Genomic DNA, 23,815 nt, shown 5'->3' on the forward strand with positions numbered 1-23,815 from the left:
CAGAAAGCACACAGGGCTCTCAATTCTCTCTGAACAAGGAAATAAGGGCCTGTGAGTAAAAGACGCTGCCTCAGCATGAAGCCCTTTAGCTTCAGATGCTTCAAAGAGTTGTCACTGTTCCACATCCCATCCATCAGCCAGCTCCAGGATCTCTCCTTTGTTCCTAGAGACATTGTGGGGGCCAGTCCCCAGATGTCTCAGAAAAGGGCCCCCTTAATTTGTGATTCTATCTTGGTAGCCTTTCTGTGCTGCCCAACCATGGGAGAAGAGGGTTGGGAGGGCCGTACTCACATCCACGATGAGGAAGTCCAGCCAGCACCAGGCATTGGTGAAGTAGGTCTTGAAGCCATAGGCCACCCACTTCAGCAGCATCTCGAGGATAAAGATGTAAGTGAACACCAGATCAGCAAAGTCCAGGATGTTCCTCAGTGTGCGCCTGTTCTCCAGATAGATGTCTTCAAAAGCCTGGAATGAAGAGATTGAGATGATATGCCCACCTACTTCATCTCTGGGGGGAAAGTAGTAAGAGATCCCGGCTCTCACCCTTTCTCATGGTCTTTCAGGTTGCCACTGTGCCACTGACCCTGACCCATTTTTTCCTTTCTCTCTCTCTCTCTCTCTCTCTTTCTCTTTCTCTCTCTCTCTGCACATATGTGTATGTATATGCATACATATATATGTATATACACACATACATACATTTCAGTTCAGTTGCCATTCTATGGCTATTCTATCAGAACTGGGTGGGATAAATGCTTCCATTCAAACAACCATGGGGAGCCTTGCAAACAACAATAAAAGGAACCTTTCACAGGATCCAGGAGTTCTTGACCTTGGGCTTGTGAACTTGGTTTAAAAAATATTTTTTTGTAGATAATTGTCTTTGAAAATAATCAGTTTCCTTTGTCATCCCATGTCCTTTAATTGACACATTTGCAAACATTATTCTGAGAAGGGGTCCACAGGCTTCATCAGACTACATCAGGAAAGGTCAGCAGCCTTGAGAGGATCTAGGGGAACCTCCAAAGCCATCTTATCTAGCACCCTAATTTTACAGAAGTGGAACATGAAGAAGATGAAGTGGCTTGTCTGTGGTCATACAGAATAAGTGACAGTAGTAGGTTTTGAACCCAGACCCTTTGACTCCAAACCTGGTGCTCTTTCCATGACATCAGGCTGCCTTTCTTAGGTTGTCTCATACTTTGGAAACAAGCCAAAAGGAGTTTATTAAGACTTGTAGCCTGCTTGGTTTAAAGGAAACCAGATCCAATGTTTTGATACTTGAATAAATTTGGGCTCTCATCAATGTGGGTGCTCCTTCCACCAATGCAAATCTCACCCTGTCTGTGCCTTCCCATCCTATGCTGCTCTTGTCTCTACTTCCTATGATCCTCCTTATCAGGGCTTCATTTCATGTGCTAGAGGCCTCCTTCTAGTTGTCTGGACAATGAGGGGATGGATATTGATGGACTGTGTACTGGTTATTTTTCACTCTCAGTACTGGACTCGCCCAATTGTTTTTCTGGTTCTACATTTTCTTATCAAAAAGGAAACTGGACTCATTGCAAATGTATGAGGAATATTGGGCGTTGGTGAATGACTCAAGTCCCCAGATAGCCACAACTGGGCCAACATCCTTCAAGAAACACCCCAGGGAGACAGGGCTGTGTCCCAGAGGATTGGCAGGCTTCAGCATAAGGAGGAGAAGGGGAGGGGGGAGGGTAGAGAAAGAGTGGAGAAAGGGCTGGAGTTCGGGGGAACTTGGGTGCAAATCTGGTCCCCAGCACTTACTGTGGGACCCAGAGAAAGTCTTTGAACCTCTGGCCTGAGCAACTCTGGAGGACTGGAAATTCTGTCAGTTCTGGAGGAGCTGCCAATCTGTCTCATTAACCCCTCCTTATATCCCACTGATGCAATCACAGGTCCCAACCAAATGAAACCAAAAAAGATTGGCTATCTTCCACTCAGTTTGTTTCATGAATTTATATTTCTGCTTTCAACAGGCAGTGAGGTGGTGCAGTGGATAGGCACTGGGTCTGGGGTCAGCAAGACCTGAATTCAAATCCTGCCTCAAATACTTACTGGTTGTGTGACCCCGGGCAAGTTAACTTCTGTTTGCCTCAGTTTCTCAACTGTAAAAGGCGATAAATGATAGTACCAAAATCGCAAGGTTGTTGTAAGGATCAAATGAGATAAGATTTTTAAAGTACGCAACATAGTACATGGCACATAGTAGGTGCTTAATAAATACTTATTCCCTTCCCTCCCATCTTCTGGGTTAGAATGGAAGTTCCAGGAGGGCAGAGATTATTTTGTTTTGTCTTTCTATCTACAGTCCTTAGGGCAGTGCCTGGCACAGTGTCCTTGCTCAATAAATGCTTGGTAATGAATTCAATCTGGCTTCAGGAAACAGTGCTCTGCTCACCAGACTGCCCACCCCCTTGCCTCCCTTGCTCTCAATTGAAACCTCCAATTACCAGGGCTCCGCTGCTCAGCAGAATCATAAAGATGATAAAACTCTCAAACCAATTGTGTTCTACAATACGATAGCAGGTTTTTCTCAGGTTCCAGAAGACAGATCCAGGAAACCTTCCTGTGTCCACAGTGCAGCAGGGACAGAGCCGAACACAGTCTGGAAGGAGAGAAGTCATTGAAGTGGGACATACAACATGGTAGCCAGCCAATCTCCCCATCTCCAACTCCCCACTCCATTACCCACAACCAGGATTCCGATACCCTGGCTGTTATGCTTTAGACAAGGACTTCCAGAGGAGCTGGGTTCTAGTCCCTTCCCAATTCTGCCTCTTAATATCCATAGGATCATAGCTATGGAGTGGGAAGGGACCTTGGAGGTCATCTAGTCCAGCCCCTTTATTTTGCAGATGAGGAAACTGAGGCCAAGGAAAAGATGATGGTAAGTAGGAGTCTTCTGACTCCAAATTCAGGGCTCCTTCCACTACACCAAGCCCCATCTTTCTTACAAGCACAACTTTGGTGCCACTTCCAACCTGAGACCGTACCTGATTCTCCTGGTTGTTAGTGTTCTCTACCTTGGGAAATTCCTTTGTATATGCTTTGTATTTACTTATCTGTGCATATTTTGGATCCACTCAGTTGAATGTAAGCTCCTTGTCTTTGCCATCCCAACCCCTAGCCCAGTGCCCTACCATAGTAGATGCTGAATCATCATTTGCTGAGTCTGCCCTTCATCTGCTTGGACAAGTCACTTGTTTTTCTCATTTATAAGGTTACTTTTATATTGAACATGACAGATTTTACAATCTCACAGATTGTAGGCTCATTGATATCAAAGCTTCTCCTGGTAGATATTGACCTTAGAATCCCACGGACAAAACTTCTGTAGAAAAACTGTTTAGGGAGGCTGGGAAACTCTTATCAGAATGAAATTCTGATAATACAGACAGAATCAGCACTGACAAGGAGGAAAAACTAGAGTTTTTGGAAGATAATAATGAGAGATCAGAGAAACTCCGCAAGTAACCTGGATTCTTAAAAGACATGAATGGGCGCAAGCATAGTAATAGAACGTGTCAAGGGACCATAAAAATAGTGGCAGGAGCACTAACTCAAAGAATGCACTGAAGCTGTTGGGGGCAGCCAAGAACAACAAAAGAAAATCGTTATTAGAAGCTAAATAAGGGGAAAGAGGAGGATCAAAGAAGGGGCAGGATTACTGCTATCAGTGGATGGGATGGTAACCGTTGACAGAAATCAGAGCTACTCGATCTAAATCTTACTTCTATCCCCTCTTCCAAGGAGAACACTCCTGTAGACTGGAAAAGATAAGACAAAAATGACTGAAAGGGAGTATGCCCAAGATAGGTATGACACTAGTAAAAGAACACACAGCTATCCTGAATGAATTTGGAGAAGCAGCATCCTCAGGTGTTATGATTGGGAAGCCCCTGTCTGCAACATCTGAAGGATCATGGAGAATGAGAAAGCCCTCCAGGAGCTTAGAGAAGGATAACTGGTGCACTTTTCAAAAAAGGGAAGACAATAGAATCTTGAGGTACAGACAACTGAATCCGACTTTGATTCCTAGGGGAATTGCATAAAATACCATTAAAGAAAGGGCTAGAGACTATCCAGATAAGGAATCAATGATTGCAAAGGGTCACTGTGGCTTCATCAAGGATAGGTCAAGATAATAATTGCTCAGTAACTTTAAAAATTTAAGTTTTTAAAAGAGAGCAGGTCGTTTACCTTTTTTGGACAGAGTAATAAGCTCATAGATCAAGGGATTGATGTAGATATGTTTTACCTAGATTTTAGCAAAGCATTTGATGAAATCTTTTGTGTGATTCTTGTGGAAAATACAGAGATGTAGGCTAGAAAATAGTATAATTAGATAGTTTCAGAAACAGTTGAATGGTTAGAACCAGCGGACTTGTTCAATGTCAACATGTCAGGAGGTCTCCAGTAGAATTCCTTAGGGATCTATGCTTGATTTGGTGCCATAACATTTTTACCAATGACTTGAATAGAGATACAAATGTTGTACTTATCAAATTTGCAAATGACATGAAGTTGGGAGTGATAGCCAATACATTGGATAATGTAGTTTGGATCCAAAAAAGAGCATTGAACTGAATTGAATAGGATGAAATTGAAAAGGGATAAATGTAAAGTCTTAGACTTGGGTCCAAGAAATTGACTTCATAACCACCAGAAGGAGGAGGCATGGTTTGTCTGAATAAGTTCTAGAGGTCTTAGTGGATTGCAAGATCAATATGAGTCAAGGGTATGACACGGCAACCAAAATGCTACTCTGATGTTGATTTCCATCAAGAGAGGCATTTTCAATCCTTTTTTTTTCAGCCATGTCTGACTCTTTGTGACCTCATTTGGGTTTTTATTGGCAAAGATACTGGAGTAGTTTGCCATTTCCTTTTCCAGCTCATTTTACAGATGAGGAAACTGAGGAAAACAGGGTTAAGTGACTTGCCCAGGCTCACACAGCTAGTAAGTGTCTGAGGCCAGATTTGGACTCAGGAAGATGAGTCTTCCAGGCTCCAGGCTCAGCTCTCTATCTATGCCACCTAGCTGCCCCAAGCTATGCCCTAGGAGAGAGATAGCTTCCAGAAACAAGAAGATGGTTCTTTGGTACTCTGCCCTAGCTGGACCACAATAGGAGTACAGGGTTCAGTTCTAGGTATCACATTTTTGAGGACAGTGACAAGCTTGAGACCATCCAGGCAGCTAGTCTTGAGTTTTTGGACTGTGAGAAACAGCAGAAGGAAGTAGAGATGTTTATCTTGGAGAAGAGAAGCCTCAGGGTGGGACAGGAGAGCTGTCTTTGAACATCTGAAGGGTAGTCATGAGGAAGAGGGGATTGTTATGTTCTGCTTGACCCCAGAGAGCAGAATCAAGAGTAGGTGGAAAGCTGAAAAGAAGCCATTCAAGCTCTGTGTCAGGCAAGACAAAGCAAATTCCTAAGGAATAGAACTGACCAAGAGTAGAATGTGATACCTCAAATGGCTCCCTGTCCTGGGAGGGCTTCAAACATATGTGATGGATGACATAGAGGATTTTTTTAAGGTATAGGTTGCATTAAATGAGCTCTGAGGTGGCTCCAACTCTAAAATTCTGTGATTCACAGAGTGGATTTCTCTGTGTGTCTCTCTGCCTCTGTCTCTGTCTCTGCCCTCTCTCCTCTTCTCTTTTTCACCATCCCCCCTCTCCCCAACCCACCCTCCATTTCTGTCTTTTCCTTTGTGAAAAATTAAGAAGTCTTAACTCATGTCCTGGCATATTCTTCTGGGTTTAGGACAGGTATGGATTTAGAACTCAGTGCCTATCTCTTCAGATGAATAATTGTATGCCTTATATTTCTTGTATTATTATTAAGTGATCTGCTTTTATTAAATGGGAGTTATTATTGAGATAATTCATTGTTGATGAGCTTAGGATTACCTCGATGGTCCCTATGCTTGGCATTTCAACTGCTACCAACTCAATATGTTCATTATGGAGCAGTGAATTCCCTCAAAGCTTGTATTCTTACAGTCCCTCTTAAATACCTCTTCCATGTCATTATTTTGTAGGTTAAACTTGCTAAGATGAAGGCCAAAGAAACCTAGGAGGTGGGACACCCCAATTTATTTGGGGGTGTAGCAGACTCAAGAACTGGAGAGAGTTGGGGCTTCCCTTCCATCTTTGTGCCCAGTCATGCTAACACTGTGTTCACGTTTCTGTATTAGATTGGAAGCTTTCTTCATCTATGTTGTTTTCTAGGGATGATGCCCACCTTAGCTCCAAGCAAGATCAGGAGAATAGCAGCTTTTTGATGATGGGAAGGACACTGGCCAGTGTTTGAAGGTATATTTCTGATTGATTTTAGTTAACTTTCCCTCCACAAACTGGAACAAACCCAAGTGAAGGAGAGATTGAAGAAAAAAGACTGGCTTTGTGGCTAGCCAGGTACCAATTACTGACCCTCTGTGAAGCAATCCTCAGGTTCCTCCAAGTTCTCACTAAGATCTGTGATTTTCTTTAGTATTATCTCTGGATCATGGATGTCCACAGTGCTGCCTTCAGAGCAACTCGTGACATCTCCTTTCTGCAGGACAGAAGTACAGATCAGTGAATCCCATGCTTGTCTTGTGGTCACAGAGCACAGGATGATGAAGGCACCTCGGGCATCAATTCGTTCAGGAAGAAACTGAGGCCCAGAGTGAGGGGAGGTCACCTGCCTAAGGTCGCGCAGACTGCAAGTGGCAGAGCCTAGACTCATTATCACCAGGATTGCATCAGCTCTGATACATCTCTTCAGCACTCTCTTGCCCCTGCCTCAGTGATTGGAGGGTGAGAAAACTGAGCAAAAAAAATACCCCTCCCAAAGCCCCCATTTAAAGAGGACTCAGAAACCCAGACAACTCTTCATTTCCCACCAACTGCACTGCTTGGATTAACTCCAAGACCATCATGCCCTTCTCCTAGGTACCTTCCCCTCCCTGCCTTTTCAGCTTCCTTTTGTGTCTTGTCTTTCCGTATTAGATTGCAAGCTCCTTGAGGGCATGAACTGTCTTTCTTTCTCCTATTTGTATACCCAGCACTTAGCACAGTGGCCGGCATATAGTAAGAGCTTTATAAATACTTGGTATTGATTTCCTCAGCTGAGGATCTACCTTCTACATGAAGCCTTTCTGGATTCCCCCCAGCAGCTGGGACCTTCCACTCTAAGGTTACCTTGTATCGACTTTGTATGTGTCTTTAATTGTCTTTTTGTTTCATATATTTCATATATTTGTTTCATATCTTTATTCCTCTTACTATGCCTGTTGTATGTATCTTTAGTACAGCCATTATTGTATATGTAATCTTCCTGCTGTTAATATGTCTATCATCATAGGTATCTTTAATATGTGTATCTTTGTACCATCGATGAGCCTGTTATTGTACTTTTAACACACTTGTTATTGTATATGGATAGCTTTATGCCACTGACATGCCTATTATCATATGTGTCTCTAATGCACCTCTTTATTTACTGACCTCTCCCCTCCCCGCTCCCTACTCCCATGTAAGACTCTTGAGGACAGAAGTCAGTTCACTTTTGTCATTCTTTTCCCAGCATTTAACCATAGATGGTCAATGAATGCTTGTCGATTGATTGATTCTTAGGTAAAAGAAGGGTGAAGTGAGGTAAGAGGAAAATGTCCAAACCTGACCACTGTCCTCAGTCTCTCCTTACTTGCTTCTCCAAAAGTCCAACTTTCTCAGTGCATGCCCTTCCTGCATCGTTCTTTCTCTCTCCCACTCCCCAAGCCCAGCTCCTGAGCATAAGCCAGTACCAAGCTCTGATGAGGCTCAAATCTGGCTTCTGTCTCTAAGGCAGGCTAAAATCTTTTGGCCATGGGCGACCCTGACTCTAGGGAAGGGCTCATTTTTCCTGGTGTCCCTACTCAGTGAAGGAAAGCAGAGTGTTAAATAGCACTGGTGCCAACCAGCCAAGCTGGTCAGCCTCTAGCCCCAATGCCGAGGCATCTCATGTTACCTCTGTGGGGCTGCCACCTGATTGGGTATCCTTCCATTGCTTATCCAGGTGCAAGGCCAAATCCTCAGAAGAAGTCTCAGACATGAGGTGATGTTGGTTCTCCTGTAGCCTTCCTTTTCCTTTCAGGGAGACTTCCTAATGGGAGAGAAGCCCATTCACCTTCAGAGTCAGCCCTGATGGGTTTCAGACCCCCAGAGAAAGTTCTTAAATGAGAATAATTTAAACAAATGTGAGAGCTCTCGACAAACCATATTCTTCAAAGCTTCTCAGATCATCACTCACACATTTCTCTTTGACTTCCTTCATGAGAAAGGAAGCCCCTCAGTCAGTGCCCAAAATTCTATTCCCACCTATGTAAAAAATGGGCCGTGAAGTCAGCAGGTAGCTGAAGGAGGAGGACAGAAGAATTCTCCTTTACCCACCAAAAGGACCTTATTCTAGCCCTGATCCTTTTTTTCCCAGGCACTTTCAAATTTCCCATTCTCCACTGATTCCTTCCCATCTGGCTTCAACATGCTCAGGTCAACAGAAACCTAAAAAAGTCTGTCCCTGATCTTTTTATACCAACTTTGCTACTGTCACATTCCTCTTGTCTCTTTCACTGACCAGCTCATTGGGAGGTAGTTGGTTACCACTCACCAGATCAGCAGAGGGCTGCCAATCAAGCCTGGACAGTAATGCTGAATATATCTAGCCCTCTTTATCAAGGGTGTAACCTATGATTCAGTGATTCTTGAAAAAGATGTTTCAATTTCTTCACTAGCCACTCTTTTCTCAGTGCCTTAGAATCTGACGCCTCCTGCCCCATTCTGCATTACTTAAGACTTTTTAGTCACGAAAATCTAGTGGCTTTTTAGTTATACTGGGAGAAAAAAGAAGATTGAAGAAGAGCTAGGACCTTTGCTTGGTTTGGATGAGACTGTGGTAACTGACACTCGAGAGAAGGCAGAGATGTCTTCATTTGTTTCTGTTGTCCCTTCCAGAGAGAATGACCTTTATATTGGAAATGGCAGAACGAAAAGACTAACTATGAGCTGATAATTATCATAAGGAAAGAGATGGTAAGAGTGCACTTGGCTGCCCTTGAGTCTCCTGGTTCGCATGAACCTTGTTCTCCTGTGTAGGAAGACCTGGCAGGTGCGATGGCTGAACCACTGCAAGAGTCCTTAAGAGCTCACAGGAAACAGGAGAGGCAGTAAAAGACTGGAGAAGGGCAGATGTATTGATTTTCAAAAAAGGGGTAGAGAACAGAGTCTGCAAGCTATAAGCCAGTGAGGACATCGATTTGTTGGAAAATCCCAGAAAGAGTTCTTAAAGAGATGCTTAGTCAATACCTAGGAAGGGAAGTGGTTGTTCCAAAGAACCATCCTGGCTTCATCAAGAAGGAATCAGACCCAAATAACCAAATTTTCTTTTTTTGAGGGATCACTAAACAAGTAGACGAAAACGATACTGTGGGTATCACTTACCCAGATTTTAACAAGGCTTTTTTTGATAAAGTAATAATAACAAAAATGATGATAAATTACAAGGATAATGATGATAGCTAGCATTTATATAGTGCTTTAAGGTTAGGGAGACACTTTACAAATATTATCTCATTTGTTCTTCACAAAACCCTGGGAGGCAGGTACTATTATCACCCCCATATTATAGATGAGAAAACTGAGGCAGACAGAAGCTAAGTGATTTGTCCAGCTAGTAAATATTTGAGGCAGGATTTAAATTCAGGTCTTCCAGACTTCAGGTCTAGTATTCTCTCCCCTGCACTTCCTAGCTGCCTATCTCATACTATTCTTGAAGAGATGATGGAGAGATATGAATTCAACAATAGAACAACAAGGGTCGTTGGATGTGGTTGAGTGGTCCACTATCAGCGTGGCAGGAGGTCTCCAGTGCAGTACCTCAGGGATCGGTACTTGGCCCTGTGATGTCTCTCAATTTTTATCAACAATTTAGATAAAGGCATCGATGACATTTTAATCAGATGTGCAGATGACACAAGCCCCAAGAGGAGAGTTAAAACAGTGGTTAAAAAAATTGGAATCCAGAAGGATCTTGCCAGGCTAGAGCACTGGGCTGAATCTCTTCAGATGAAATGCAATGGAGACAAATGTAAAGGCTTCCCCTTGAGTGCCAAAGACCAGTTCCCTAAGTATAGGATGGGGGAGGCACGGGTGGACAGCAGTCATTCTTCACAAGACCTGGGGCTCAAATGAGTCAGCTGTGAGATGAAACAGCCCCCAAGTCTAATGAGACCTTGGGACTACACTAGGAGGAGGTGTTGACTCCAGGAAAAGAGAGGTGATGGTTCCACTGCTCTCTGCCCTAGTCAGACCTTGTCATCAGTAGTGTGTCCAGGTTTTTTGCACCACAGTTTAAGGATGACATTGACAAACAGGAGAGTTCCTAGAATACTACTGATCCAGCCCAAGAGACCATGGATGGAAATTACAAAGAGCCAGATTTAAACGTGGTGTTAGAAAAAGGAAAATTAGCTAACAATGTGTGCTGTCCCAAAGCAGAGAGAGTGGGCACTGGGGATGGCCTCTTCCTTCTTGGAGGCCTTCAAGCAGAGGCTGGCCAACTCCTTGTTGGGTGGGTTAGAGTAGGGACCCTTTCCCATATGGGTAGGACTCGAGAGCACAAGAGGTCCCTGCCAATTCTCCAATTCTGGGATTCTCTAATTCTTGAGCCCTCTGGGGCATGTGCCCCTCTCACCACTCCTTTCCTGTTGGATACTCTTCCTTTGGCTACAGAGACCCAATCCTTCTCTTTGACCTCTTCCTCTCTCTCTTTCTGTCCCTTAAGCCAGATGATCTTTTCCTAATTCCTTATGGTAAATGATCTTTAAATGTTCACATGTAGGGGAGAGTGCTGGATTCAAAAAGTTCTGAGTTCAAGTCCTGCCGCATACACTTACTAGCTCCGATTTTGAGCGAGCCATTTATAACCATTTGCCTCAGTTTCCTTGTTTGTAAATAGGAATAATGATAGCACCGACCTCCTCCTATGGTTGTTGTGATGACAACACTGTAAAGCTATGTAAATGCTTGCTATCATCATCATCATTATCCCCAAATGTCTGCCCTTCACCTTTTCCTCCACTCTCCCCTTTGGCAAACTCATTCTTTCTCTAAGCTTCAGCTCCCACCTTGACATAGGTGCCTCCCATATCCACCTGTCCTCCTTTCCAAGCTTCAGATTCACAGCTTTGACTGCCTCCAGGTGACGTCACAGGCCCTATACCTTACAGTGTTCTCTTATTATACATTCCATGCACTGTGCTAGGTGTTGGAGATAACCCAATGGCGGTGATAGCAGTAGTTATAGGAATAATAAAAACTCATATTTGCGTAGTGGTTTAGGGTCTGTGAAGCACTTTATAAACGATCTCGCTTGCCTCACAGCAACCTTGGGAAAGAGGTTATTAGTATTATCTTCACTTAACAGATGAGGAAATAGATGGAGACGGAGGTGAGTGACTTGCCCAGGGTCACACAACTCATCAGTTTTTGAGGCCATATTTGAACTCAGGTTTTGCTGACGTCAGCACTGTAACCACTGTACCCCCTAACTACACCCAGAGAATGGAAAAGCACTCTGCACACACACACACACACACAAATATATATACACACATGTACATATACACACACATATACGTGTTTATATATACACATACACACACATACAAATATATACATACATATACATATATACACACACATATACGTGTTTATATATACACATACACACATACAAATATATACATACATATACATACACACACATATACTTGTTTATATATACACATACATATCTGTATATGTGTATTGTACACACACACACACACACACACACACACACACACACACACGAATTCCATCAATTTTTTTGGGTACAGAAGGACACAGAGATTTCCCTCTCATCACTTTATAGATGCCTCAAATGAAAAGTCTTCACCTGTGGGGCCACGTCTAATGCCACATTCAACGCATCCTCCTCCTCCTCCTCCTCCTCCTCATCTTCAATATCAGATTCTGCCACAGCCATCGGGACTGAGATCTCCATGTTGCTGTTGGTCATGAAGTTTACAGGGTCATTGATGGGGCACTCGGTCAACTCCAAGGCCAGCCCATTGGGAGCTGGGTTGTCTTTGACACTCCCAACAGTGGTGAGCACTTGGGCAGCCACATGGTTTGGGGCCCCAGATTCTGAGAGGGCCATTTTCACCAGCGCCTTCTGCTTCTCCTCTTTAGCCTTCGAAGCCCTGAGCTTTCTGCTCCAGAAGTCCCGAATGGCCTGCACTGTGAGATGCAGAAACTTCTGAATCCTGGCAAGGGCTACCTGCAGGTTGTTCAGTTCTCCATCATCTTCTGAGGCGAGGTTGTCAGCACTGAAGGAATTCAGCAGCAAGGCAATGAACAAGTTTAGGACCTGGAGATGAGGGGAGACAAAGAGAATCAGCTGGACCACCATTTTCCAAGTCAGTCATGGATTTGTAGATTGAAGAACATGTTCCTTAGCTCTACAGTAGCCTGGTGAGGGCAGCTACAAGCTGAAAATGAGGCAAAATGGGAAAAGACAGTAAAACAGAGTTAACATTTCTGGAGTGTTCACTATGTGCCAGGCACTGTCCCAAGTGCTTTACAAATGTTATCTCTTTTGATCCACTATTATTATCCCCATTGATTAAGCTGACACAGACAGAGGGAAAGTGACTTGCCCAGGGTCACATATCTGAGGCTGGATTTGAACTCAGGACTTCCTGATTTCAAGACCATGGTTCTATCCACTGTGCCATTTAGCTGCCACCAAAACCTGGTCATTCAAGACTCTTACTGACACAAACTGAGGGAGCAGCCTGAGATGACAGCTTTGCTGTCTTCTGTCCGGCCTGAATCACAGCGGACATCATGGTGCTGAGAAAAACTTGTTACTATATTGTCCAGCAAAATTGTGCAGAAAATTCATGATTCTGCTGAGCAACGGAGTCCTGGTAATCGGAGGCTTGAACCGAGAGCGAGGGAGGCAAGGAAGGCAGTGGTGTGGTGAGCAGAGCACTGTTCCCTGAAGTCCTCAGACACTCCCTAGCTGTGTGACCCTGGGAAGGCCATATGATTCTGCCTGCCTCACAGGGTCATTGTGAGGATCATATTAGCTAATATTTGGAAAGCACCTGGCAAAGTCTAAGAGTGGGAAATCCTGTTAATTATCATTGTTATCATCACATCAGGAGTGCTGTCCTTAGTACTGGGTACCATATTTTAAGGCTTTGGGAAGATTGGTTTCACTTGTGGAAGAGAAAGACCCAGGCAATGTGGATGTACAGACATTTAAGGGGGGCACTGAGGAAGAAACAGCAAAGAAGAGGATCAGAGAGCAGCAGAGAGGCAGGAGAAGAACCGTGAAAGGCCAGTCTCTCCAAAGCCAAGGTGGGAGGGAGTGTCAGGAAAGCAGTCTGAAGTGTCTAAGGCCATCGAGAAGTTTCAGAGGATGGGCCAGCTTTGGAATCAGAGGATGTGGGTTTGAACGCAGTCCAGGCTCCCTGGGCAAGTTATTGAACCCCTGTGGGCAGTGGTTTCTTCATACCTCCTTAAATGGGGTCTGGCCACTTACCACCAGGTTCCCTAGCACCATCACCATTAAGAAGACGATGAGGCACATGTATACCCCAGATGCTTCCATACAGTCCCACATAGTCTCAATCCATTCCCCACAGAGGATTCGGAATACAATGAGAAAAGAATGGAAGAAGTCCTTCATATGCCAGCGAGGCAGGTGCCCTGTGTCAGGATCACGGAATTTTTCATAGTTGCTCCCAAACAGCTGCATTCCAATCACGGCAAAGATGAAGACGATGATGGCCAGGATCAGGGTGAGGTTGCCCAAAGCCCCCACGGAGTTGCCAATGATCTTGATGAGGTTGTTCAAGGTCGGCCAGGACTTGGCCAGCTTGAAGACCCTCAGCTGGGGAAGAGCAGAAACATGGTAGGGGGTTACTCAAGGTGTTAGCATCATCCACTCAAATGCCTCCAAGTCTTCCATGAAGCCATTACCCTTGAAAGATAGTGGCCTGGGCAAGACCTGAGCTTTGAGACCTGGGACCAATTCCTTACATGGCCACATGCTTAGCTGTCGTGAACTCCCATGAGCCTCAGTTACCTCATTTATCAAATGAAGATAATGATATCTGATCAAGTGAGAAAATGTATGCAAAAACCCTTGAAACTTTAGAGTGGCTTATTAGTGTCAGCTTTGTTATTAATCAATTAGTTAATCGAAAAATCCAGCAATAAGCAATTATGAACAGCCTGCTATGAATCAGGCACTGTGCTAAGCACTAGGGATACAAAAAGAGGCAAAAGACAGACCCTGATCTCAAGGAGCCTACAATCTAATGGAGGAGACAACGTGTAAACAAAAATATACAAAGCAAAACATAACAGGACAAATAGGAAATAATTAAAAGAAGGGCACTGGGATTAAGAGGGCTTAGGGAAGGGTTCATGGAGGCTATTTGGCAGCTGAAAAGTGTTTTTTAGAATGAATAACCTTTGGCTCCTTGCCTTTCCAGTCTTACTCTATATCACTCCCCTTCACACACTCTCCCTTCTTGTCAGTCTGGCAGCAGCCGATTGCCTGCCTGTGACACCCCACCTGTGTACCCTGTGCAGGTTATCCTTCCTAGTCCAAATGCAGACCCTTCACCCTTCTACCTCTTAGCATCTCAGCTTCTTTCAAGGCACAGCTCAGGCCCTGACACCTACTCAAGGCCTTTCCTCATTTTTCCCAGCATTGGGCCTTGCTCTTCCTCTTAAAATTCATTTGTATAACTGTATGTATATCATGTCCATTCATCTGTGTGCACGTTGCATGCTCCTGGTGGGCACAGACAATTTTGGCTTTGCCTTTATATGCCCAGCAACCAGCATGATGCCTTTCATAGGGGAGTCCTCTAGTCAATGTCTGTTGACATGAATCTAGTCATTTTTTTTTCCAAAAATGTCTCCTAGGCTTAGCTGGCCACATATGGGATCAAGTTTCCATGACTTCCAAGTTTCCAGTCTGTGGCTGGTGTCTTAGGGGCTAACAAGGCCAGAGTCACGGGTTTCAGCCATTCTGTGGGTCATCTGTCTACACTCTGCTGTTCCATAATCATATGCCATCCTGCCCACCCCACCTCCCCAACCCCCACCATCTCTTGTGAATGGTACAAAGTTTGTTGGGGGAAAGGTAAAGGGAACTGGCCAGAGTCTGTGGATAAGTCAAAGCAAACTCATTCCCCAGACTGGCAGAAACAATTCAGACTCTAAGGCCTGGATCTCTAGACAGCTACAGATCATCTAGTTGGGACTATAGGGGACCTTCGATGTCATTTAGCCTAACCCCCTCATTGTCATTAGCATCCATCTATGAAGTGCTCTCTGGGTTCTGAGCGCTGTTCTGTGGTGTACAAAGACAGACAAGACCCAGGAGAGAGAAGAGCCCTGGATGTGGCCTCAGAGGAGAACCTCAGCTCTGCCACTTTCTACCTATGTGGCCAAGAAGAGTCCAGTCACTTTCCTTCACTAAGCCTTGGTTTCTTCATCTTTAAAATAAGAGGATTGGATAATGATGAACTATGTGAGGCCTTGAAGCTCTAAATGGACGATTCTAAGAAAATTAAACACATAGTGCTAGTGATGCATGAGATCAGGGAAGGGGGCTATGGATCCATATTGATTTTCTTATGTCTAGACTTCCCCAGTGCTCCCCTAGGGTAATGGGGTGATGTCTCAGAACAACAACCATGATGATTATGGTGGCGATGATGATGATGATGTGACCATTTCTATACACTTATGATTGCTCCCCAAACTTCGCCACCCATACTCTGATCATCTCCCTGGACTAGGCCCACTGCTCTGGGCTCTGATATGTGAGCTTCCATCTTATCTTGCATGGAACCAGGCCCCCACATCGCTTTCCGGCCATTTCTAAACTAGGCCACCACAAGCACCATCTCTATCCCCTTCTAACTCACCTTTACATGATGTCCCCCCTCATTAGAATGTAAGCACATTGAGGACAGGGAATGTTGTGTTTGCTTGTATTATGTGTAGATCCAGTGCTTAGCACAGTGCTTGGCCCAAGTGTTTAATAAATTCTTTTTCATTCATTCATTCATTCATTCATTGTACTTTAAGGTTTGCAAATATTTGAGTTTCACAACAACCGTGGGAGATAGGTATTATTATCATTATTTTACAATTAAGGAAACTGAGTCTCTGAGGAATTAAGTGACTTGCCCAAGATCACACAGCTAATATGTGTCATAAGCAGGATTCGAACCCAGGTCTTCTTGTCTGCTAGTTCATAGTTCTTTTCACTGTTCCAATCTCTGTATCTGGACAGGTCCAGGAGCCCAGAGCTGCTGCGGAGCTGCCTCTGCTGCTCCCGGGACCACTTGTCACAAGTAGCCTTCGGCTAGCCACGCAAAGGATTCAGGCCACACTCATGACCCCCTTCGGGGCCTCCTTGCTCTGAGACCATCCTCTCTACTATGGCTTGGAGGCCCTTCCAAGCTCTTGAGAGACCCACTTCACTTATTGACAAATGACTTCTCTTGGGAATTCCCAGCATCATGATTTTCTCCTGACCTTTTCTGATATCAGCACCTGGACAGCACCAAGGACATGAAATAATGATGTCCAAACTCACTGGCTGTGTGACCACAAGGAGGCTGCTTAACCTCTCTTAGACTCAATTTACCCACCTAGAAAGAAAGAACAATAACATCCTAGCTGGAGAGTCGGCAGAGGTCTTTGAGGCCACTCGGCCCAACCCCCTCATTTGACAGACAAGGACACGATGCCTAGTCAGGCTGAAGGCATCTTCCAGGGCCTTGTGGATTGGAAGGGGAAGATTTGGGGTTTGAACCCAAGTTTTCTGACACCCAATCTAGTCCTCATTCTACTTCAGAAGGTTGTTCTAAGGTAGGTGCTTTGAAGGCTTCAATCTGCTGCATAAATATGAACGGTTGTTATGAATAATTAGCATTTGTAGCTTGGAACCAGGAAGACTCCCCTTCATGAGTTCAAATCTGGCCTCAGACACTTACTAGCTGTGTCACCCTGGAAAAGTCATTTAACCCTGTTTGCCTCAGTTTCCTCATCTGTAAAAATGGGCTGGAGAAGGAAATGGCAAGCCACTCCAGTATCTCTGCCAAGAAAATCCCAAATGGGGTCACAAAGAGTCAGACATGAGCTAACAACAACATGGTTGGCAATGTGCTTTACAAATATAATTGTACTAGTAATATTTCTTGGTTTGTTATTTTTAATATCATTTATCAGTAATGTTATTGTTCTCAGGGGCAAGGCCCAAGCAAAAGTCACTCTTCCCAAGTTTCCATTGAAAAAACTGCTACAACCTGATTGGAGACAAAAAGACAAAACTGAGTCTGAAAGAGCAGCTTCCCCTGCCTGAGGAAGGCCAGTGTCTACTTCCCTTAAAAGCTGATGCCTCGGATTGGGGTGGGGCTGCTGTCATGGATGGGAGTGTTGGGAGAAGGAGGCTCATACCACGAAATGAGCATTTCAGGCATGGCTTGTAACTCATGCTCTGTTCCCTGAGTCTGGGAAGAGTTTGCCCCAAATACTTCTGAGTGAAGGGGAAGGTGCAGTTTCCTTGATGGAAACCAAGCAGGAACAGCAACTTCCCAGTTCCCCCTTAAGGTCACTGGCAGGACCTCAGAACAATGGTCACATCTGAGACACAGCCTGGCCTTCATCCAAGTGGCCTCCTCATCACTGACTTGCCCTGCCGGGTAAACTGACCCTTTACCAACCGTAAAGGTAGCAGACCAGGCTTTGGCACACAAGGGCTCTTCAGGCAACATGAAGATATAGATACACTCATTTGTGCTTCCACTGGCTTTCTCACACAGAGACTCATGTAGAAAACCATCCATCAAGTGATATTACCTGGGTAATAGTTTTTTCCTCACTGAAACCTGGAAGCTTACATGTGCTTGATTCTCATTCTATAACCAGCCATAGAATCACAGAATTATTTAATCCACCCCATACATATAGCCATACACAGAATAAGGCACCTCATAGGGGATCATTCAGCCTTGCTGGAAGCCTTTGAGAGGGTTCCCCTCCAACCCCCCATCCTGCTGCAGGCAGCCCAGCCCACTTCGGGACAGCTCTCTTAAAAGCGACTTCAAGCCTAGATCTCCCTCTCTGCAGCTCCTGGTACTGCCTCCTGGGACCAAGCAGAACAAGATTAATCCTTTTTTCCTCTTTTCTATATCATGTACATCACTTTTGGGAGGCTGATGAAGCCTTGGGACTCTTTCTTAGAACAATTGTTTAAATGTAGAAAATGGGGGGAGGAGCCAAGATGGCAGCTGGAAAGCAGGGACTTGCATGAGCTCCCCCCGCCTCAGTTCCCTCCAAACACCTATAAAAAATAGCTCTGAACAAATTCTAGAGCTGCAGAACCCAAGAAATAGCAAAGGGAAGCAGGGCTCCAGGCCAGGAAAGCCTGGATGGTCGCTAGGTGAGGTCTATCGCATGGGGCTAGGAGAGGAGTGGAGCAGAGTCCAGTGTGGGCTGCACTAGGACCAACCAGACCAGGAACCAGGTGGAACAGGCCACAGGGCCCTGAATCATTGAGCTGCGGCAGTTACCAGACTTCTCAATCCACAAACACCAAAAACAACAGAGAAGGTTAGTGGGTAGAACAGCTAGAACAGAGTGAAAGAAGTGTAAGGTAGGCCCCAGCCCCAGGGGCATGGAAGTGGTGCAGTTCTGGGGCTGCTTCCAGCTGCAATGACTTCTGGCCCCAGGCCCACAAAGTGGGAGGAATTAAGTGGTTGATCACAGCCGGAATGCAGAGCCTGCTTGGATCTGAGTTGTGGTCAGGGTTGGTGGTTCTTGGGGGAGGAGGAGCACTGGTGTAGCAGAGATTGCTGTGAAGTAACTCTGAAAACAGCAGCACAAGGCCCCTAAAGCTTGGGACAAAGTACTCTTTACTCTACAAGCAGTCATACCTTTACAAAAAGCTCGAGGGTCAAGTAGTTGGCTAGGAACATGGTCAGGAAGCAAAAACAGACCCAGATTCAGACTCAGACTTTGGAATCTTTTTTTTTTTTGGTGACAAAGAAGAGTAAAACATACAGCCAGAAGAAGTCAACAAGGTCAAAGAGCCTACATCAAAAGTCTCCAAGAAAAACATGAACTGGTCTCAGGCAATGGAAGAGCTCAAAAAGGATTTGAAAAAGCAAGTTAGAGAAGTAGAAGAAAAATTTGGAAGAGAAATGAGAGAGATGCAAGAAAATCATGAAAAACAAGTCAATGACTTGCTAAAGGAGACCCAAAAACATACTGAAGAAAATAACACCTTAAAAATAGACTAACTCAAATGGCAAAAGAGCTCCAAAAAGCCAATGAGGAGGAGAATGCCTTGAAAGGCAGAATTGGCCAAATGGAAAAGGAGGCCCAAAAGACCACTGAAGAAAATACTACCTTAAAAATTAGATTGGAGCAAGTGGGAAGCCAGTGACTTTATGAGAAATCAAGATATTATAAAACAGAACCAAAGGAATGAAAAAATGGAAGACAATGTGAAATATCTAATTGGAAAAAACACTGACCTGGAAAATAGATCCAGGAGAGATAATTTAAAAATTATTGGATTACCTGAAAGCCATGATCAAAAAAAGAGCATAGATATCATCTTTCAAGAAATTATCAAGGAGAACTGCCCTGATACTCTAGAGCCAGAGGGTAAAATAGAAATTGAAAGAATCTACTGATTGCCTCCTGAAAAACATCCCAAAAAGAAAACTCCTAGAAATATTGTTGCCAAATTCCAGAGCTCCCAGATCAAGGAGAAAATACCACAAGTAGCCAGAAAGAAACAATTTGAGTATTGTGGAAACACAATCAAGATAATACAAGATCTAGCAGCTTCAACATTAAGGGATTGAAGGGCTTGGAATATGATATTCTGGAGGTCAAGGGAGCTAGGATTAAAACCAAGAATCACCTACCCAGCAAAACTGAGTATAATGTTCCAAGGCAAAATAAGGATTTTCAATAAAATAGAGGACTTTCAAGCTTTCTCAGTGAAAAAACCAGAGCTGAATAGAAAATTTGACTTTCAAGCAAGAATCAAGAGAAGCATGAAAAGGTAAACAAGAAAGAGAAATCAAGGGATTTACTAAAGTTGAACTTTTTTGTTCACATTCCTGCAGGGAATGATGATGTGTGTAATTCATGAGACCTCAGTATTAGGGTGGCTGAAGGGAATATACATACATACATACACACACACACACACACATACATACATATATATATATATATATATATATATATATATATGTAGAGAGAGACAGAGACAGAGAGAGACACAGAGAGAGAGACAGAGACAGAGATAGAGAGACAGAGACAGAGACAGAGATAGAGAGACAGAGACAGAGACAGAGAGAGAGAGAGAGAGACAGAGAGAGACAGAGACAGAGACAGAGAGGGCACAGGGTGAGTTGAATGTGAAGGGATGATATCTAAAAAAATAAAATAAAATTGAGGTATGAGAGAGGAATATTTTGAGAGAGGGAGAAAGGGAGAGATAGAATGGGGTAAATTGTCTCACATAAAAGTGGCAAGAAAAAGCAGTTCATTGGAAGGGAAGAGGGGGCAGGTGAGGGTGAATGAGTGAATCTTGCTCTCATGGGATTTGACCTGAGGAGGGAATAACATACACACTCAATTGGGTATCTTACCCCACATGAAAGTAGGGGGAAGGGGATAAAAAAGGAGGACAATAGAATGGAGGGCAGATAGGGGGAAGAAGTACTCAAAAACAAACACCTTTGAAAAGGGACAGGGTCAAGGGAGAAAATTGAATAAAGGTGGACAGGATAGGAGGGAGGGAAATATAGTTAGTCTTTCACAACATGACTATTTATGGGAATGTTTTGCATAATGATACATGTGTGGCCTGTGTTTAATTGCTTGCCTTCTTAGGGAGAGTGGATGGGGAAAGAGGTGGGGAGAGAATTTGGAACTCAAAGTTTTAAAAGCAGATGCTCAAAAAAAAAGTTGTTTTTGCATGCAACAGGAAAATAAGACATACAGGCAATGGGGCATAGAAATCTATCTTGCCCTACAAGTAAGGGGAAAAGGGATGGGGGGGGAGGGGAAGAGGAAGGGGGGTGATAGAGGAGAGGGTTGACTGGGGAATGGGTCATTCAGAATATATGCCGTCTTGGAGTCAGGGGAGGGTAGACATGGGGAGAAAATTTGTAACTCAAAATATTATGGAAATCAACGCTGAAAACTAAAAAATATCAAATAAAGAAAATTATCATAAGTGTAGAAAGTAAAATATAGAGGATTAGAAAAACTATTTATTTTAGAATTGTCCTCAACATATTAACACAAAACCAAATTCCTGGATCCTGTGTTAAGGACCCCTAATTTAGATTGATGCTCTCATTTTAAAGATTGGGAAACAGCCTCACCAGGGCTCTTTCTGTCCAGGCCTAGTAGCACAGGGGTCACCGGACCCAAGGGCTCCAGACTCCAGAGTTCTTTCTGCCTCAAAATCCTCTGTTTGCCTTCTAAAGCCCTTCCTGGCCTGGCTCTTGCCTCCCTTTTCAGAGAGAATAATATTACTGATAAATGATATTACTGATAAATATTGTTAACAATCATAAGTTCTCCTTGATGCCCTCTACATTCCAACCCAAATGGCCATCTCCTTGCTCTCTGAACACATCCCATCTTTTGTCTCTGGGCCCTGTCTGTCTTCCAGGTGTGGAATGCTCTCCTTTCTCCTCTCTACAACTTGAAAATAAGCCCTGGCTTCCTTCAAAGGCAGGCTCAGGTTCCACCTCCTACAGGAAGCTCTCTATGATTCCCCTCCCCTTTCAGCCACTAGCACCTTACCCCCAACTACTTTGTATTTACTTTGTTGATATTTTGAATCTATGTGTTTGTTGTACCTCCTAGGTTCCCCTCCTTCCCCAACTGCAGAGCAGGCACAGACATCCTCTGATAGCTCCCTTAGTTCTATGAGGATTGTTTTAATTGATGGCTGAGCTGGATCACCTAATGGTCAGTTAGGTGGTGCAGTGAGTAGAGCACTGAGCCTGGAGTCAGGGAGACCTGAGTTCAAATACCATCTCAGACACTTACTGTGTGACCCTGGACAAGTCACTTAACCTTTGTTTGTCTCAATTTCCCCAACTGAAAAATGGGACTAATAATAGCCCCTACCTCTCAGGCTTGTCGTGAGGACCCAATGAGAAAAGCTTTGTAAAGTCTTTAGCACAGTGCTTGGCATATAGTAGGTAAATAGATGTTAGTGATGATTGTTATTATAGTCACCCCCTCCCCCTGTAGAGTGGAAGCTCTTTGAGGGCAGGGACAATTTGGTCAGTTTTATCCTCCTTGCATACCCAGGGGCTGGGGCACAGTACATACATAATATGGGCTTGTTGAATTGAGACGAGCTGAATCAATTTAAACCGAATAAAGTTACATTTCCCAAACTCCCCAAGAAAAGAGCTTACCAGCCTGAAGGAGCGGAGCACTGACAAGCTTGCTTTTTGGGGCAGACCCAGCTCCACCAGGCTCAAGGTGACAATGATGCTGTCAAAGATATTCCAACTCCTTTGGAAGTAATAGTAGGGATGTAAGGCGATGATCTTGAGCACCATCTCAGCAGTGAAAATCACTGTGAAGAACTGGGGAAGGAGAAGAGGTTTCAGCAGAGCTAGATTGTAAGCCATGCTCCCCCTCAGGACACAGCGGAAAGCTGAGGTTCTGTTCCCCTAGATACCTTCCTGCTTAAGCTCTCTCTTGGATACACCGTGGTTACCAAGTGTTGGCAGTGAGAATGATGGCTTTGGTGGGATGACGAGATGGGCTGTGGTCTGGACCCACGTCTGCCAGTGAAGGGCTGTGTGACTTTGGGCAAATCACTTTCCCTCTCTGGGCCACTGAAGCATGCACACACACGTATATGTGTATATTTACACACATAGACACACATAAATGCATGCTAATACATGAGCATGTATATTATGTGTACATGGATTGTATAGCTATGCACACATATGTCTATATACATATATGTATATGTATGTGTGTATATGTACATCTAAGGCTGTTAAGGGACACAGCGGATAGAGTTCAGGACTTGGAATCAAGAAGTCATGAATTCAAATCCTGCCTCGGACACTAGAGGGATAACCCTGGGCAAGTCGCTTAACCTCAGTCTGCTTCTGTTTCCTCATCTGTGAAATGTGGATACTATATCTGAGTATGATTATAGATATCTAAGTATATACGTGTGTTTATATGTATACGTATCGTGTGTGTATCTGTGCTTAATTGTAGCCTCCTTGGGGGAGGGAGAGAGGAAGGGGGGAAGGAAGGGGAGGGAAAAGAGCAAGGTAAAAAGCGTACAGCAGAGAACAAAAGGAAACTGACAAGGAAGCAAGGAAAAGATGGACAGCTCTGAACATAATGTGTAGTGTTTATCACAAAGGCTTGCTTGGAACGGAAATCCATCGCTGTATGTTTTGAATCCTCTCTTAGGTTCTGCTGGGCACATTACGAGGCTTGTTTTTCTTTTCTTATTTTGGATTTGTTTTAGCATTCAAGTGTATATGTTTCTTTTCCTTATTGTATATTTGTTTGAAATAAATTTAAAAATAAATAAATAAGTGGGGATAATAATGACGCCTACTTCTCAAGGTCGTTGGGTGGACCGAATGAGGTAACA

General features: G+C 44.0%; 1 protein-coding gene across 1 annotated transcript in view; it reads right to left on the minus strand.

Annotated features, from left to right (window-relative positions):
* The window catches only part of LOC118832325 (sodium channel protein type 10 subunit alpha-like), a 98,601-nt gene that overhangs the window by 16,398 nt on the left and 58,388 nt on the right, over positions 1 to 23,815 (minus strand). Inside the window, exons 14-20 of the mRNA XM_036739683.1 lie at positions 22,599 to 22,772; positions 13,643 to 13,993; positions 12,020 to 12,460; positions 8,509 to 8,526; positions 6,460 to 6,583; positions 2,478 to 2,632; positions 292 to 465 (exon numbers count right to left, since the gene is read on the minus strand). Of these exons, the coding sequence (XP_036595578.1) occupies positions 292 to 465; positions 2,478 to 2,632; positions 6,460 to 6,583; positions 8,509 to 8,526; positions 12,020 to 12,460; positions 13,643 to 13,993; positions 22,599 to 22,772 (1,437 nt within the window). The remainder of the gene's footprint in view (positions 1 to 291; positions 466 to 2,477; positions 2,633 to 6,459; positions 6,584 to 8,508; positions 8,527 to 12,019; positions 12,461 to 13,642; positions 13,994 to 22,598; positions 22,773 to 23,815) is intronic.

The sequence above is a fragment of the Trichosurus vulpecula genome, chromosome 9 (genome assembly GCF_011100635.1).
Source record: "Trichosurus vulpecula isolate mTriVul1 chromosome 9, mTriVul1.pri, whole genome shotgun sequence".
NCBI classification, from domain to species: domain Eukaryota; kingdom Metazoa; phylum Chordata; class Mammalia; order Diprotodontia; family Phalangeridae; genus Trichosurus; species Trichosurus vulpecula.